Source organism: Callithrix jacchus, chromosome X, assembly GCF_049354715.1.
Source record: "Callithrix jacchus isolate 240 chromosome X, calJac240_pri, whole genome shotgun sequence".
In the NCBI taxonomy this organism is placed as follows: Eukaryota; Metazoa; Chordata; class Mammalia; order Primates; family Cebidae; genus Callithrix; species Callithrix jacchus.
Window position 1 is genome coordinate 120,581,100 of NC_133524.1, and position 17,898 is coordinate 120,598,997.

A 17,898-nucleotide genomic window follows, 5' to 3' on the forward strand; every position below is an offset into this window, starting at 1 on the left:
GCAGAATCATATGCACTGCTGTTTTTATTACCTCTTCACCTTATCAGCCGAAAATGTGCCACATCAACAAAAAGATCTCTGTGATCCAAGTTTTATCCCATTTATGACTTTCTCTCTTCTTTTCGGTTTTCCTGTCTGAATCAGTACAACGTCTAATTTAAGATCAGAGACAGGTCAAGAGGAAAATCTTGACCTTTATAAATCACTTTCTGTATGTCGCACTGCCCTATATGTTTACATCCTTTATCTCAGTCCTTATTTACAGGACTCCAGGAGAAGTCCTTTGAACGAATAGGATAATGCAAGAGTATAAGTCAGATGATTGTTAAGGAATTAAGAAAACTTTCAGTTTAGACTTTGTAATTTTAGAATAAGAATAGGTAGAAAATAACAGTATCTAAGGGGCATGTATGTGCATATACATTTAAATACACAACACAATAATAAATTCATGACATTCAGGAAATCCACAATCAAGCTCAAATCTCTGTCCCAATGTCCATCTCACTATTCTACTTGAGCTACCTTTTCTTACTGGATCAGAGCATAATCCTCAAGTGAAATACTGGGTCCTTGCTTCCTGACTTATCAAAAAACCATTTAACCTTGAAAGCCTTCCCTGATTATCCAACCCTATGAAGTAATCCTGATTGCTTCCATTTCTCCATTGTTAGTCCATTTGTATCATATGATCATCATCATAGCTTACACTATTTACTCTTTCAAGTACGTGTGCTATCTTCTTAGACTATCTTAATTACTTGAGAATTAGGAGCACACAGTTCAGTAAAAAGGTAAACATGTAAACAAAGTTTTAAAAACACAATGTAAATATGTTTTTAATAGAGATATATACTATAGAATGCTCTAAGGTTGAAAAAAGACAAGGTGACTTTGATCTGCAGATCTATAGTGGAGCTCCTATTTGAACTGGCTATTGAATAGTGCTTAGAAGTTTGCCAGATATAAGGGAAGAAAATGGACATTCTACATAAAAGAAGCTGTAGGTGTGGAGTTGAGAAAGTGTGTGGTGTATTTGTGGAAATATGAATAAATTTACTTGTAGAGTTTTTAGATCTTGAAAAGGTAGGTTGATTGAAGCCAGGCTTTATGAAGCATAAGAGTTTATCTGAGAGTATAAAGGTTAGTCATTGGGTTTCAAGAGGAGATAAGTATGTGAAGATTTGTATTGGCTAAGGTATTTACAGTGACAGTATAAAAGCTTGATTGGATTTGGGCAGGGTTGAAGGTAAAAAAAAATCAGGAAACTATTTTTATATCACGTGAAAAATGAGGGCTGGTGGTAAGGCAGAAGTAATGAAGAGGGAGAAAACAGGATATGTTAGAAATGGAATTAGGAAGTCGAGTTATTAGAACTTGGAACAGAATTAGAGACAGGGGAGAAAAAGGAGCCTAGAATAAATAAAAACATGTATATCTTGAGAGACTGAGTAGATGTTGATGCCATTAATTAAAACAAGGCATTCAAGAAGAAGAGAGGGTAAGGAATAATGTTGGTTATGCTGAGTTTGAAAAACGTACAAGCCATCTAGTATTCAATAAGCAGTTAGAAATAGTTCTGGAAAAAGTAGGGACTAGAGATCTTGACTGGGAAGCCACTGGCAGTGTTTAAAAACATGGATATGGATGATACTTCTCAGAAAAAGGGTACAAGGAATAAAAGGTCCAACGACAGATACCTGGTGAACGCTGATACCTTTCAAGGGTGGAATGAAGAGAAGACATCAGAGAAGGAGTCTAAAAAGACTGAAGAGCCCAGATAAATCATTTTCTTCAGGGAACAATTGTACAATTATAGTAACTTCTACTAAAAGTAGGATGTGACCTAAAATGAAGACTGGATTTAGCCATAATCTCAATGATGATCTTTAGGACTGTAATAGCCAGTGGAAATAGAAATCAAATTACATTTAATTTATTCAATAAACACTCATTTTGTTCCTACTATGTGCCAAACTTTGTTTTAGTTGATAGGAATTCAGACAGAATTCTTGCCCTATGGAGTTTATATTCTATTGGAGAAGGCAGATTATTAGTAAGACAAATAAGTCAAAGCATGTTAGATAATGACAAGGGCTAAAGAGAAAATTAAAGCTTGAAAGGAGAACGGGAAGTAATTGTGGGGATACAGTATCTGAAGCCGTGATTTTAAATACTGTGATCATGGAAGTCCTCCCAGAGTAGTTCATATTTGGGCAAAAGGCCTGAAAAAAAAAAATAAGTACCAACCCATGAAGACTGAGGACTAAATGGTAAATGAGGAAGTATTTATAAGGGAATAGAGAGATTCATAATACAAGTGAGAAGGCATTGAAAGTGTAAGCTCCAGAGGAGGTGGGGACTATATGGGATCAAAAACACAGAAAGACAATGAAAAGGGGAAAGGACATTTCTGGCTGTGAAACTTGTGGTAAGACTAAGTATAAATACAGGTATATTTAATGTGGGGTGGCAGGGAATGGAAGAGACTTCTTGATTGATGGCCTTTATTTTTCTAGGAGGTAGAAAGCAACATTTTCTGCTGTCTATGAAGGTGTGGGTAGAGTAAGTTCTTCAGAGAGAATGGCATTAGAGCAATAAGAATGGGGAACCAAAAGGGAGCTGACTTAAGAACAAAAATTGAGACAGGTGAGCAGTTTTAAGGGCTTGACTGAAGTTGGATATTATAAATTTGCAGTGACACCAGTCAATCAGGTATGTGATTTTCCTTGGCAGGAGTAGTATAATGAGAGAAAGAAGAAGAAGAAAAAAACATCAAGGAAAGCGGATTAATGGTTGATGATTGGCAAGATGGTGCAATTATTGGCAAGAGTGTCCATGAGTTCACAGTTGAAATAGGGTTAGTAAGAGAGAGGGCCTGAAAAGATTTGATGAATAGATAGGTAGCTAGGGAGGTATGAGGGCCTTGATCAGACCAGATGTGACTCAGTGAGAGTGAAGGAGGGGGAGAAGAGGAAATGAATTGTGGAAATGGAGTGAAGGCAATAATTATTGGCCAGAGAGAGGTCAAGAAACTATGAAGCAAGGGTTTCAGATGAGCTGTCTGTCAGAAAATAGAGGCAGATAAAATGGAAAGAAATAACGACATTTGCAATAGTTTGGATGGAGTTGGAGACCATTAGTCTAAATGAAGTAACTCAGGAATGGAAAACCAAGTATCGTATATTCTCACTTACAAGCAGAAGCCAAGCTACGGGGATGGAAAGGCATGAATGATATATCAGACTTGGGGGCCTCAGAGGAAAGGTTGGGAAAAGTGGAGGGATAAAAAAAGACACTGGGTATAGGGCACACTACTCAGGTGACAGGTGCACCAAAATATCAGAAATCACCACTGAAGAACTTACCCATGTAACCAAACTCCACCTGTTCCCCCAAAACTACTGAAAATTTAAAAAAGAAAATAGAGGCAGATTATTTCAGATAGATATTTTCCCTTACAGAAAAGTAGATTTATCCGTCCAAACCAAAAATAAGGATGAGTATAAGTCTAGCACATGCAGCCTCATTCTTTTGGCTCAAGAAACATTAAAATGCCAATTATAAAAAGCTTACTGCAACAGGACAACAGAAAATATGTTTCATAAATACTATCCGGGAAAGAAATTTCAAAATCTTAAGATAAACTTCAAGTAAACACATACTCTAAACTGTTGTTTGGAGAAATAGTGGAAAACATTTAGGTTTAAGTAAAGATTTTCAAAATAGAAAAATGCACTTACTCCAGGCAAGTAGGAAAAACTTATTCAATAAACATAACATGAGTTCAACTGTACTGCATTAAACTCTGCCTGGTAGCATAATAGAAAAATGTCAAATTGAATTGGATTAAAAATTATCTTTTTTGCAAATGGACATGTAATGAATATTTTTTACTTGGAGACTGAATATTAGCCAACATTCTCTAAAGAAAACAAAATGATTTATTCAAGTCCAGTTTATAGTCTCATTACCTATGTAATTTTCATTATTGTTATTTTGAGATGCTCTGGCTTAATTAAAGTTATTAGTGCTCACGAATAAGTGCAAGTATATTTGGCATTTCATAGGTCTGTGATTTTGCATTTAACTTCCATATATTTTGCATTTAACAACAGGGATCTAAGCTTTTTTTGTATTTACTTTCAGAAGTAATAATTCTTAATTGAAATCAGGATAAGCCTTCACTACAGAAACATATTCTACACTTTTATTTATGACTTTTCTGTCTTTTCTTACCTGATTTGGAAATTATCTGCTATTTACAAAGTATATATACAAAGCCAATTTTCTGAGCTATTATTGGGCATGACTTACATGCACTACTTTGTATGAAATTCTCCACCCACGGCAATAATAATTCCACACACGAAAAGACTAAAATGGAGTGCCTGATTGAGCTTTTATGATTAACGAGGCTGGAAATACAGACTTGAAAAAGAAAGGCATTTGAATAAGTAAAATCGATATGTGTAACAAGAAAGGTTCTACTACTTCCACTTTCTTCCCTTTTAGGGTTCTTTGAGTCCTTCATTGCCTGTATTTATTGCTCTGTCTTCATTTTGCAATCTACAATTTAGTTCTCTGAAAGTGCAGGGTGACAGATAAAGAGGAAAGAAGCAAAGTTGAAGTTTCTGTCCATCTCTCTAATTCAGTTTGGTGTTTCCTGTCAATTGTATATTTTAGATTCTTCTGGAAATGACAGCCACAAGTACAAAAGGGACAGGGAGATTGTGGAAGCGGAAAAATAAAGACAAGAGGAAAGGAAGATTTGCGGATAGAAGGTAGGAAGATACTTTGGAGGAGTTTTCCCAGCTTGTACGTGTTTGTGGAGAAGTGTGGAAAGAGAAAAAAGAGGAAAGTCAGCAATGAAATCATCATAGGAAGAGAGTAAGAGTACCCTTCTATTTAGAAACTATGAAGGAGTATTGTGTAAGGTGGTGGGAGTGTCAGTTTAAAAAAATAGGTCACTGTCATATGTAATATTATTATATTGTGTCCTACACATAACATTTTATTCACTGGCAATTCAATTCCGACTGCCAATTATCCTTCCTTCTAGAGTATAAGCTATTAAAGCCAAATTGAGTGAAGCAAGTCATATGAGAAATGAGTCTGAACTGTCTATCAGGTTATTCCACCACTCTCTGGAGGGAATATTTTGCTTATGCTCCCCGAGACTTGTCACTCCAGAGAAATCTTGTCACCTTAAGGTATCCTTTAAAATACAGAGGGACAGGCCCATAAGAGTCCTCTCTGTATTTTAAAAGATGCCTTAAAATGTCTTCCATTTAAGTGATATATATTAGATTAAAATACCTTAAACTATTAGATGAAAATATTAGATTAAAAAACTTAAACATTATATCAAAATGCCCTAATTTCCTTATAATGCCTTATATTTAAGTGGTACATTTTACATTCCTAGTACAAAAGAAATGTTGTGAGTCATAGCAGGAAAGTTAATTCCCAAGAGAAGGGAATAATATTCATAGCACAGTTAGTAAGAACTGTTCCCAAGGTGATGAACTATACCAGTAATTATTCTTTTGCTTCTAAAAGTCAGTAGGTTAAGAATGGAAGGGTCAACATAGGACCAACATTTGATGGGTATCAACCAATAAAAGACCATTCTTTAGGCATTGCCTCAGAAAGATGAGGATGAATATTTCTGGACACAGAATGTGTCCTGGTCTCTCTCCTATAACAGAACTTCAGATTTTAAATCTGAAGTTAACAAAATTTCAGATAATGACCTGGTAGTGGGTTGTGAAATCAATGTATGGATCATGTAATGTATATTTTAAACAAAAGACTATAATATGACAGGGTAGATTAGGATAGGGTAGAATAGAACAGAAAAGGTTAGGATAAACTAGAATAGGATAGCCTATCACAGTGCATTGCATATAGTAAGCATAAGCACTGTTTTACAAAACTTTAGTTTAATACATACACACAAATCATGTATGTACTGGGTTGTGACGAAAAATGTATTTTTCATTATGAGCCATGGCCATAAAAGGGTTGGAAGTCACTGTCTTATGAGCTACCTCTACAGCTCACAGACAATAGAGAAACATTTTCCTTAGGACCACAGATATGATCAGATTATTTTCATCTGAGGGAAAACCATATTTATCTTATTCTCAGTAGAACAGATAATTATCAGCTGGGAAAAATAATTTTTATCCAAGATGATAAAAAAATTGACAAGATGGGACATTAGAAAATAAAAGGAAATCGAATAGAACACTCTCTGTGAAATCAGAAGGGAAAAAGTGGAAACAATCCAAATGTCCATCAATTGGTGAATGAATAAACACATGTGGTAGGTATATCCACACAATGGGCAATTATATGGCAATTAAAAGGAATTTAACTATATATATTATGACTTAGAAAAATTTTGAAAACATGCAAAGCGATAAAAGCCAGACACAAATTGAAAAATATTATATGATTTAATTTGTATGACATCTCCAGAATATGCAAATCTATAGAGACAAAATGTAGATTAGTGCCACTTAGAGTTGAGGGATAAGGAAGTAGGAAGATCATAGCTGAGTGTAAAGGGTTTTTGTGAGGTGATGAAAATGTTCTAAAATTGACTGTGGTGATAGTTGCAGCACTCTGTGACTATAATAAAAACCATTTAATTTTACACTTTAAATGAGTGAATTGTATGGTGTGTGAACGCTATCTCAATAAAGTTGTTAAAAAAAACCCAAAACCAGAAGCAATCAAATATTCACCTTTTCCTAGATTCTCACAAATGAAAGGATAGTAACTGATATACACACTAATGCACGTGCATGTGTGCGCACATACAAATAAAGAAGAAAATAAAGAAAAAGACAAAATATTCATATCCATACTTCAAGATAAAATTCAAATATCACATTCTGTGTGAAGTCCTCCTAGATTTCTCCAGCTTATTTTCTTTGCACTTCCAATGCATGCATTTTACATATATCTATTACAGGGCTTACTACATTGCACCATAATTATCTATTTATATGTCTACTCCCTCACTCTGACCACTGATTATGAACTTCTCAAGGTCAAGAAAAATGTCTAATTATTTATTTCTGGATTCTCAGTCCTTTGACAAATGTTTGTACAATAAAAAATTCTAGTTTTGAAAGAAATTCTAATAAATGCTAACAAATGTTTTTACTTTAAATTTTAAAGAGCATTCTTTTTGACTTTATATCTTCCAGACCCTTCAAATGACTTTACTCACTGAATCAATTCTGGACATGAATAATGACTTGAAGAAATCATTTGATGAGCTTGCTCTTATAGAATTCTTCCACTACTTGGCACTTGCCCACTACCTAACTTGCATTTGGTTTCTCTCAGTGTGGTTTATTTCAGTAATCTTAACTAAAGAATTGAATTGACCATTCAGTGATCCAATCAAACCCAGGGCGATTGGCTGTCTCAACAACTGGGGAAAAATATTGATCTTATTCTGGTCAATTGATCAATATTTGTATTAGTCTATATAAAGATAGACTAATGATGCCATCAGAATTACTTTTATCAGTATCATTAGGTCCAAGTAAGCAAGCTGCTAAGTAGAAGTCCTGTGAGCACATTTGTAATTCTTATATTCCCCACATCTTCTCGCTGTCTCTCTCCTATTAAAGAGCCTTCTTCCCAGAATGAATTTTAAAATGTTTAGTAACCTAAAAAGTCTCACAAAACAGTAATGATATTTCATACAATATCCGAAGCAAGCAAATTAAAATATTTCAGTTAATTATTTTTAAGGCATCAAGTGATTCTTTTCTTTTTTTTAACTCACTGGCATATGAAACATGCTGCTAATGTGTGCAGGGAAATCTTGCCATGATGGCTTGGTCTATAGATGATTAAGATTGCAACATTTACATTTAATAGTCCCAATCATAGATTTAGAATAAATTTTGCTCTTTTAGAAAATGTTTTCAAGAAGAAATTCCTTCCTCTTCTGAATCAGTGGAACTGAGTTTAACTGAATTTCTTAGAAAAAGTCCTCCTTTTGTAAATATATCAACCATTTCAATTTAATGTTCTTATCTTTTGGCTAGAGGTACCTGGGAATTTAAATATTTTTTGGGTCTAGATAAGCAATTAAACATATTAAGGCTTGTATTTGGTATGGGGAACAATATGTAGGAAAACATTTATTGCTATTTAATATATATGCTATTCTCAAAATGTGTTAAAAATGATTGAGGTTCATTTCTTTTTTACCCTGATAACTGTTGAAGTGTAGTGATAATTTAATAAGACTTTAGGTTTTGCAAAATACATGGGATCAAAATAATCAGTAATTTAAATAATATTCATAATGCAGTGCCTTGAGAAAGGATCCTGCCTGGAGCAAGTATTTGGTTATCTTATGTCCATAACCCTCTTGGGTTAATTAAAAATGCTATTTTGTCATATCCACGTTGGAAAATGTGACATTTAACATGACCAATTTATTTAACAAAAAATGAACAAATTGCTGACCTAATATTTGTGAGACATATTTCACATATTTGTATTACACACCTATCACATGGAATAAGAGTTATTTGATAAAATAAAAACCACAGGAAATTAGGAAAGAAATAATGCTAAATATTTTTCTTTCGGTAAACACAAATTTCCCCTTTCCTATAAATGAGTAGTAAGCTTTAATTGAATGAGAGAGAGGAGTCACCTTAAATAAACCCAACGAGCAGAAATCTCGAGTTACGAGAATCATGAAATTTAGGGGCAGGATAACTATTCACATTATAATGTGACAAGATTTTCTAAAAGACTCCTTTAGATGGTGATCTCACACATTAGGCAAAGCTATAAAATTATTCGCATACAGCACTTTAGGAATATACCACATGTATGTAATGAGAGATAGACACCTGAATCTCAACAGAGCACTTAACAATCCACATTGTTATGCCAGCTGGCAAGTTCTCAAATGTACCATGATAAGAGAGTAGTGCTATAGCATTAAAGTTACAAGATCTGTAAGCATATTATTGGAGAATGTTTTTCTGGAGCAAAACAAAAATTGAACTGGCATAAAGAAGGAAAGAGCCAGAACAGTGAAGAACACGCAGCAGTCTTTTCTCATCCATATCAGGATGGTGTAATAAATTACTCTCTTCTCTTTCATGCTGTCAGGAGAAAACGATGTTTAGATTAAACCTTGCTAAGGCCTAAAAGGATAATTTGTCAGTATTTTCCAGTTTACTACCAATGCAGTATTGATTTGCTAGGGTCCTTTTTTCTATTTTATTTACACTAATTCAATCTGGAACAACTGAAACCCAACTTGTTGGAAAGCAAGATATTTCTTTATTTTAAGTGTCCCAGGCCCAAAGTATAAGGTACAAGAAAATATGTCCAAATTATTATTTCTAGTTCTTGTGGGTAAAGACCAACCCCTGCATTGGAGGCGAGTTATTAGAGAAAACCACTTTTCTCCTGAGATTTACCTTGGGCTAATTTCTTTTTATAAAATTATGGTTCTTGGGAGAACGTGATTAAAAAGAAAAGTTCCAAATGCCTGCCCAATTTAGCAGACTCGTGACTCCAGTTCTAGGCAGCTGCTTAGAAACGAGAAGTATAACAGAAACATCTTGATAAACCTTCTTGTGGCTGAAGCTGATAAAAAATGACAGCATTAGTTTGATATACAAATGACAGAGCTTAGGGACAAAACTACACTGAGCCACAAGATAAAATTACTTCCCAAATCCTTACTTCTCCCTATACAAGTTATACAAATGAGCAAACAGTATCCTATAAGACCCAGAAATAAACCAAAACAACTAAAGTTTAAAATAATTTATGTATTGAGGGCAAGTAAAAATGTATCAGGTACTTAATCCATGGAGCTAGCATTGTCTATTTCCCTTTTTTGTCTTTCTATTTTTCTGGTTGTTTTTGTTTTGTTCTGTTATGTTTTGTTTTTACTTCCTGGGGTACCTAAATGTCAGCTGTTTCATTGTTTTGACTCCAAATAAGTATGGCAGGACTGGTAAAAATATCATGAGTTTATGGGTTTATGATTCTTTCAAGGCTGAAGTGTCGAACTTTCAATTGCCATTCTTTTCAACCTCTACAGGTATTTCCTCAAACTGTGACATGATTCAGAATTAGTAAAACCTCACTTTAACACCTTATAGTTTCTTATTTTAGTCTTACATTAGGTGTGACTATCCTATAGATCCACATTTATTAAAAATTTTGATGGGACTGATTGATCAATTCTAACTGGAATGCTTTCTAAGAAATCAATTGATGCATTATTCGATAAAATATGATTACATCTTCATAAACTAAAGGTTCAATAGTTTTTACTGGAATTACTAGGCAATTCAGTCAGACAACATATTAATTCAGGCAATGTCTTACATGAATCAACCTATTTGACAATTTTGATCAACTTGCTTATTTTCATAAATCACTCAAAACAATACATGCATGTGCTTATTTATTTATTTATGGACACTCAATCAATTGGTATTTGCTATTTCTTTGTCTTAAAATGAACTATGCTGAGCATAAAGTTCTTCTACAACACTCATTTGATTGTGATTGAATTTGGTTATGTCTACATGTATTGATTTGGCATCTCAGTAGCAACTATTTCTCCATGCACAAATTGGCTTGAATATATTACCAAAAGGACTAGTATAGCCATCATAAACTAAAACAAAACAAATTCAGGAAACCAGCAAATAGGTCTGACTAATTGAACTATTAACTTAAGAGTTTTAAAACTACCGACTTTATTGAGCTGATTGACCAAGTCTTTCAGAAACCAAACTGGTTTATATATATATAAACAAAGCCTTTAAAAATCAATTGTGCAAGAAACAGGGGGAGGATGTGGAGGAAGCAAATATAAAGCTCCACCCATTGCCTCCCACCAAACCACCAAGTTAACAACTATCTACATAAAAAAACACCTTCATAAGAACCAAAAATCAGGTGAGCACTCATAGTGTCTGGCTGTAACTTCACATTGCTGAAAGAAGTACTGGAGATTAAAAAAATAGTCCTGAATTACCAATGGTCCCCTCCCCCTACTACCCTTGGCAGCAGCTGTGTGATGTAGAGAGTAATTCTGAGCACTAGGGGATGAAGAACACAGCAATTATGAGACATTGAAATCAGTGCTGAACTGTTGGAGCAGAAAGGATAACCCGACCAAACTCAGCAGACACCCACCTACAGAAGGAGCATTTAAACCATCCTAGCCAGAGAGGGAATCTCTGATCTTAGAGGTCCAAACTTGAGTGCCTGCAAACCTCACCACTGAGCACTACAGCATTCTGTGCCTCCAAGTAAACTTGAAAGGCAATATAGGCCATAAGGACTGCAACTCTTGGGTGAGTCCTAGTGCTGAAGTAGGCCTAGAGACAGTGGACTGGGAGGGGCATGTAACATACTTTGAGACACCGGCTGGGGCAGCCAAGGGAGTGTTAGCAGCCCACCTCCTATAACCCACGGCTGCACAGATCTCTGCTCCGAAAGAGACCACTTCCTTCTGCTTGAGGGGAGGAGAGGAAATAATGAAGAGGCCTTTGTCTTGCATCTTGGATTCCAGCTTACCCAAGGCAAGATAGGCAGGATTAGGTCAGAGTCATGAGGCCCCTGTTCCAGGCCCTAGCTCCCAGATTACATTATTGGACAAACCCTGGGCATGAAGGGAACCTACTGCCTTGAAGGAAAGCACCCAGTCCTGTCAGCATTCATCATTGCTAATTGAAGAGCCTTTGGGCCCTGAATAACAAGCAGTGATACCCATCAAAAGCCTTGAGTGAGCCTCTGAGACTTGCTGGTTTTAGATGAGACTCAGCACATGATCAGCTGTGGTGGCAATGGGGCAAAACTTCTGCTTGAGAAAAGCAGAGGGAAGAGCAAAGGGGACATTGTCTTGCACCTTATGTACCAGCATGGTGAAGTGGGGCTAGAACACCAAGTGGGCTCTTGGGATTCCCAATTCTAGGATTTGACTATTGGATAGCATTTCTGGACCTGCCCTAGGCCAGAGGGGAGCCCACTGCTCTAAAGGTTGAGTCCCAGGCCAGGCAGTATTCACAAAAAGCTGACTTAAAAGACCCTGTGGCTTAAAGGAACATCAGCAGTAGTCTGGTACTACTCCCTGTGGTCTGTGGTGGCCCTAACTACCAGTTGAGGTTCCTCTGCCTTTTGAAAGGGGAAAGAAAAGCAGGAGGGATTGTCTTTTGTGTTTTGAGTACTAGCTCAGCTACAATACAATAGAACACAAGGTAATCTTCAAAGGCTTTCTACTTCTAGTCTCTGACTTCTGGACAACACTTCTGGACCTTGCTGCCCTGAAGGGAAGGACATAGGGCTGGCTGGCTTAGTCACCAGCTGATTATAGAGCTCCCCAGGTCTTGAGCAAACATAGGTAGTAGCCAGGGAATAGTTAAAGCCAGCCTTGGGTAAAACCAGTGTTGTGCTGGCATTAGGTCTGAAACAGCACAGTCCTAGCGGTGGTGGCCACAGAGGTACTTGTGTCACTCCATTCCCAGCTTCATGTGGTTTAGAACAGAGAGATATACTAAGTTTCTTTGGGAGAAAGTAAGGGAAGAAAACAAGAGTCTCTGCTTGATAATCCAGAGAACTCTCCCAGATCTTGTCCAAGACTATCAAAGTGGTACCTCTGCAAGTCTGCAAGAACCACAGTATTACTGGGCTTGGAATACCCCCTAAAGTATATAACATAACACCCAAGTCCTTTCAAATGTCTGGAAAGCCATCCCAAGAAGGATGGCTACAAATAAGCCCAGGCAGTGAAGACTATAATAAACACCTAACTCTTCAATGCCCAGACAACAAAGAATATCTATTAGCATCAACAGTATCTAGGAAAACATGGCCTCATCAAATTAACTAAATAAGGTACCAGGGCACAATCCTGGAGAAACAGATCTGTGACCTTTCAGACAGAGGATTCAAAATAGCTGTGTGGAGGAAACTCAAAGAAATTCAGGATAACAAAAAGAAGGAATTCAAAATTATATCAGTCAAACTGAACAAAGAGATTGGAATAATTCAAAAGAGTCAAACAAATTCTGGAGCTGAAAAACTGAAGAATGTTTCAGAGTCTAATAGCAGAATGGATCAAACAGAAGAAAGAATTGGTGAGGCTGAAGACAGTCTTCTTGAAAATATAGTCAGAGGAGGCAAAACAAAAACAAAAACAATAAAGCATGACTAAAGGATCTAGAAAATAGCCTTAAATGGGCAAATCTAAGAGTTATAGGCCTTAAAGAGGAGGTAGAGAAAGATACAGGGGTAGAAAGTTTATTCAAAGGGATAATAATAGAGAACCTCCCAAGCCTATAGAAATATATCAATATCCAAGTACAAGAAGATTATAGAACACCAAGCAGATTTAACTCAAAGAAGACTACCGCAAAGCATTTATTAACAATGATCCAACTCTCAAAGGTCAAGGGAAAAAGAAAGGATCCTAAAAGAGAAAAGGAAAACACAACATACAATGAAACTTCAATACGTCTGGCAGCAGACTTTTCAATGGAAACTGTACAGGTCAGGAGAAAATGGCATGACATATTTAAAGTGCTAAAGGAAAAAAAAAGTTTACCATAGAATAGTATATTCAGTAAAAACATCCTTCAAGCATGAAGGAGAAATAAAGACTTTCCCAGACTAATGAAACCTGAGGGATTTAATCAATACCAGACCTGTTCTATAAGAAATGCTAAAGGGAGTACTTTAATCATAAAGAAGAGGACATTAATGAGAAATAATGACCTGAAGGCACAAATCTCACTGGTAATAGTGAGTACATAGAAAAATGCAAAACATTGTAACACTGTAACTGTGGTGTGTAAACTACTCTTATTCTAAGTAGAAAGACTAAATAATGAACCAATCAAAAATAATAACTACAACAACTTTTCAAGACATAGTAAGTACAATAAGATATAAATAGAAACAACAAAAAGTTAAAGAGCAGAGGGACAAAGTTAACATATAGGGTTTTTATTATTTTTCATTTTGGTTGTTTTAGAGTTTTTGCAAATAGTGTTGAATTGTTATCAGGTTTGCAAGCCTCACAGTAACCTCAAACCAAAAACATACAATGAATGCACATAAAATAAAAAGCAAGGTAATAACTCATATCACCAGAGGATATCATCTTCACTAGAAGAAGACAGAAAGGAAAGAAGAAAGAGAAGACCACATAAAAACTAAAAAACAAATAACAAAATAGCAGTAGTAAGTCCTTACTTATCAATAATAACTGAATATAAATGGGCTAAACTCTCCAATCAAAAGATATAGACTTGATGAAAGGGTGAAAAAAATATTGATCTGTTGCCTACAATAAAAACTTTTCCTGTAAAGACACACATAGATTGAAAATAAAGGAATTGAAAAATATATTCTATGCCAATGAAAACCAGAAAGAGAGCAGGATTTGCTATACTTATATCAGACAAAATAGATTCAACCACAGCAAAAATGGGAAAACTGGACTACATCAAGTTAAAAAGCTTCTGTACAGTAAAGGATACAATCAACAAAGTGAAAAGACAACCCACGAAATGGGAGAAAATATTTGCAAAGTACTCATCTCACACAGGATTAATAACCAGAATGTATAAGAAGCTCAAACAACTCTATAGAAAGAAAACTAATCATCCAATCAAAACATGGGAAAAAGATTTGAATAGAGATATCTCAAGTGCAAACATACAAATGGCAAACAGGCATATGAAAAGGTGCTCAGCATCATTAATCATCAGAGAAATGCAAATCAAAACTACAGTTAGATGTAATCTCACCTGGTTGGGTGCGGTGGCTCATGCTTGTAATCCCAGCACTTTGGGAGGCTGGGGCGGGCAGATCACTTGATGTCAGGAGTTCAAGACCAGCCTGGCCAACATGGTGAAACACTGTCTCTACCAAAAACAAAATACAAAATATTAGTCAGGTATAGTGACATGCGTCTATAATCCCAACTACTCTAGAAGCTGAGGCATGAGAATTGGTAGAACCTGGGAGGCAGAGGTTACAGTGAGCCGAGGTCATGCCACTGTACTCTAGCCCGGGCCACAGAGCAAGATCCTGTTTCAAGAAAAGAAAAAAGATATAATCTCACCCTAGCAAAAACAGCTTTTATCCAAAAGACAGGCAATAACAAATGCTGGCAAGAATGTGGAGAAAAGGTAACATTTGCACACTGTTTGTGAGAATATAAAATAGCACAACGACTACGGAGAATGGTTTGGAGGTTCTTCAAAAACCTAAACATTGAGCTACCATATGACCCAGTAATCCCACTGTTGATTATATATTATATAGTATAGTATAATTAAAAGAAAGGAAATCATCATATAGAAGAGATATCTGCACACCTGTTTTTGTTGCAGCAGTGTTTACAATAGGTAAAACATTGAAGCAACCTAAGTGTCTATCAACAGGAGAATGAATAAAGAAATATGGTACATATACACCGTGGAGTACTATCCAACCATAAAAAAGAAAGAGATCCAGCTATTTGCAACAACATGGATGGAACTGGAGATCATTAGGTTAAGTGAAATAAGCCAGGCACAGAAAGACAAGCATTGCATCTTCTCACTTATTTGCAGGATCTAAAAATCAAAATAATTGAACTCATGGACATAGAGAGTAGAGGAATGGCTATCAGAAGATGGGAAGGGTAGTAGGGGGCGGTGGGGGTGAGCTGGGGGTCGTTAAGGGTACAAAAATAGAAAGAAGGAATGAGACCTACTATTTGATAGCACAACAGGGTGACCATAGTCAATAATAACTGTACATATTAAAATAACTTAAGAGTGTAATTGGATTGTTTGTAACTCAAAGGATATATGCTTGAGGGTATGCATATCCCATTCTTCATGATGTACTTATTTCACATTGCATACCTGTATCAAAACATCTCATGTACCCTCTAAATATACACACCTACCTAATATGTACCCCCAAAATAAAAATAAAAATATTAATTGTGCAAGAAATATTAGTTCATATCAATCAAAAACAGTTACTCAGTTCTGTGCAAAGACTTAGACAAATTATATACCAAAAGTTACATTCTATATTTATTCTTTCAAAAGTACTTGTTGAACACCTGCTAAGTCCTAGAAACTATTCTAGGGCCTTTAAGGACTTCAGTGAACAAAACACACAAGGATCCTAGTCCTCATAGAACTTACAATTCATGTAGATGGAAACAGACAATAAACAATAACCATAGTACATAAGTAAATTATATAGAGGTTGGTACACGCTATGGAAATAAAGAAAAGGTAGAGCAGGGTAAAGGGTAAAGGTATTGAGAGTTCAGCGATTAGGGTGCAAAGTAGACCTCAGTGAGAAGGAGACATTTAAGCAAAAGCCTGAAGGAGGTGTGAGAATGAAAACATGCAATATTTGGAGGAAGAAGATTCCAAGTAGAGGAGTCAGCTACAGTGAAGTACCTAAGGCAGAAGTGTGCCACAAATATATACATACATATATATTTTGGAGATTAACAAAGATGTCAGGGTCAATGCTGCAGAGTAAGAAAAAATGTAGAAGGAGGTGAGGTAAGGGAGCTAGATCATGGTGGGCATTTTAGGTCTCTGTAAATATTCTACTCTGAGTGAAATGAGAAGCCACTTGCAATATTTTTAGCAGAGTCAATTCATGTTTGGTTTGTTATTTTATTATTTTTAAATAGTTGACACATTATAATTCATGTTTATAGGATAGTGTGATGTTTCAATACATGCATACTTTGTATAATGATCAAATCAGGATAGTTGGCATGTTCATAATCTCAAACCTTCATCTTTTTTTGTAGTGATAACTTTCAAGATCCTCTATTCTAGTTATCTTGAAATATGCAATACATTTTTCTTATCTAGCTATGGTCCCCCTACAGTGCAAGAGAACACCAGATTTTATTTTTCCTATTTAATTCTAACTTTGTACCCATTGACGAGCCTCTCCGTTTTCCCCCTTCCCCCTCTTCTGTTCAGTCTGTGATAACCACTATTCTACTTTGTATTTCTATGATACCATTCTGAAAGAAAAGGATACTAACCCGTAACAAGAAAACATTTTAAAAATATCACTCTGAGAAGCATAAAGTTCTGTTTGGAGGCTGTTTGATTTAACCCAGAGGAAGAGATGATGGTAGCTTGCACAAGGGTGGTAGCAGTGGAGCTGGTGGTGCAGTGAACAGAGTTTGGTAATACAGTGGATATAAGGTATTGCAGGGAAGAGAGCTTTCAGGATGACTCCAAGGTTTTTGACTTGAGCAAGTGGTAGGATGGAGCTTCCATCAACTGATGGGGAAGTATGAAAGAGGAACAAGTTTTGGGTGGGAGGGAAAGATCAGAAGTTTAGTTTGGGGCAAGTTGAGTCTAAGACATCTATTAGACATCCAAATGAAATTACCAAGTAAGTAATTAAAAATGGATGTCAGAAGAGAAGTCTTGGCTGAGAAACAAACTTGAGAGTCATTACTGTATTAGTTGGTTTAAGCCTCATGACTATAAGAGATCACTGAGTAGGTACAAATGGTGAAGACTTGAAGACAAAGCTGAGCACTGGTACACACCAACGTTCAAGGTTAGAGAGAAGAAAAAGACTCAGCAAATGAGACAGAGAAGTGACCACGGACATAACAGGAAAACTAAGAAGGCATGATATTCTGTAACCCTGGTAAAGACAGTGTAGAGAACTCAGAATTTCTTCATGGAATGGGACATGGCCTCAGTTTTATTCTAATTTTGTTTTGGTCCTTTTTTAGCACTAGTAACCTAGGCTTATAAAACATGTGGCACAAGTAAAATGTGAAATAATTGTCTCATAGTAAAATGGATTAAACAA

The 17,898-nt window shown here is 35.9% G+C and overlaps 1 protein-coding gene across 3 annotated transcripts in view; it reads right to left on the reverse strand.

Moving 5' to 3' along the window:
- TENM1 (teneurin transmembrane protein 1) overlaps positions 1-17,898 on the reverse strand; it is an 801,721-nt gene that overhangs the window by 451,793 nt on the left and 332,030 nt on the right. For all 3 annotated transcript variants that reach the window (XM_078363019.1, XM_054251187.2, XM_054251185.2), the window contains exon 6: positions 14,838-14,954. In XM_078363019.1, the coding sequence (XP_078219145.1) occupies positions 14,838-14,954 (117 nt within the window). The remainder of the gene's footprint in view (positions 1-14,837; positions 14,955-17,898) is intronic.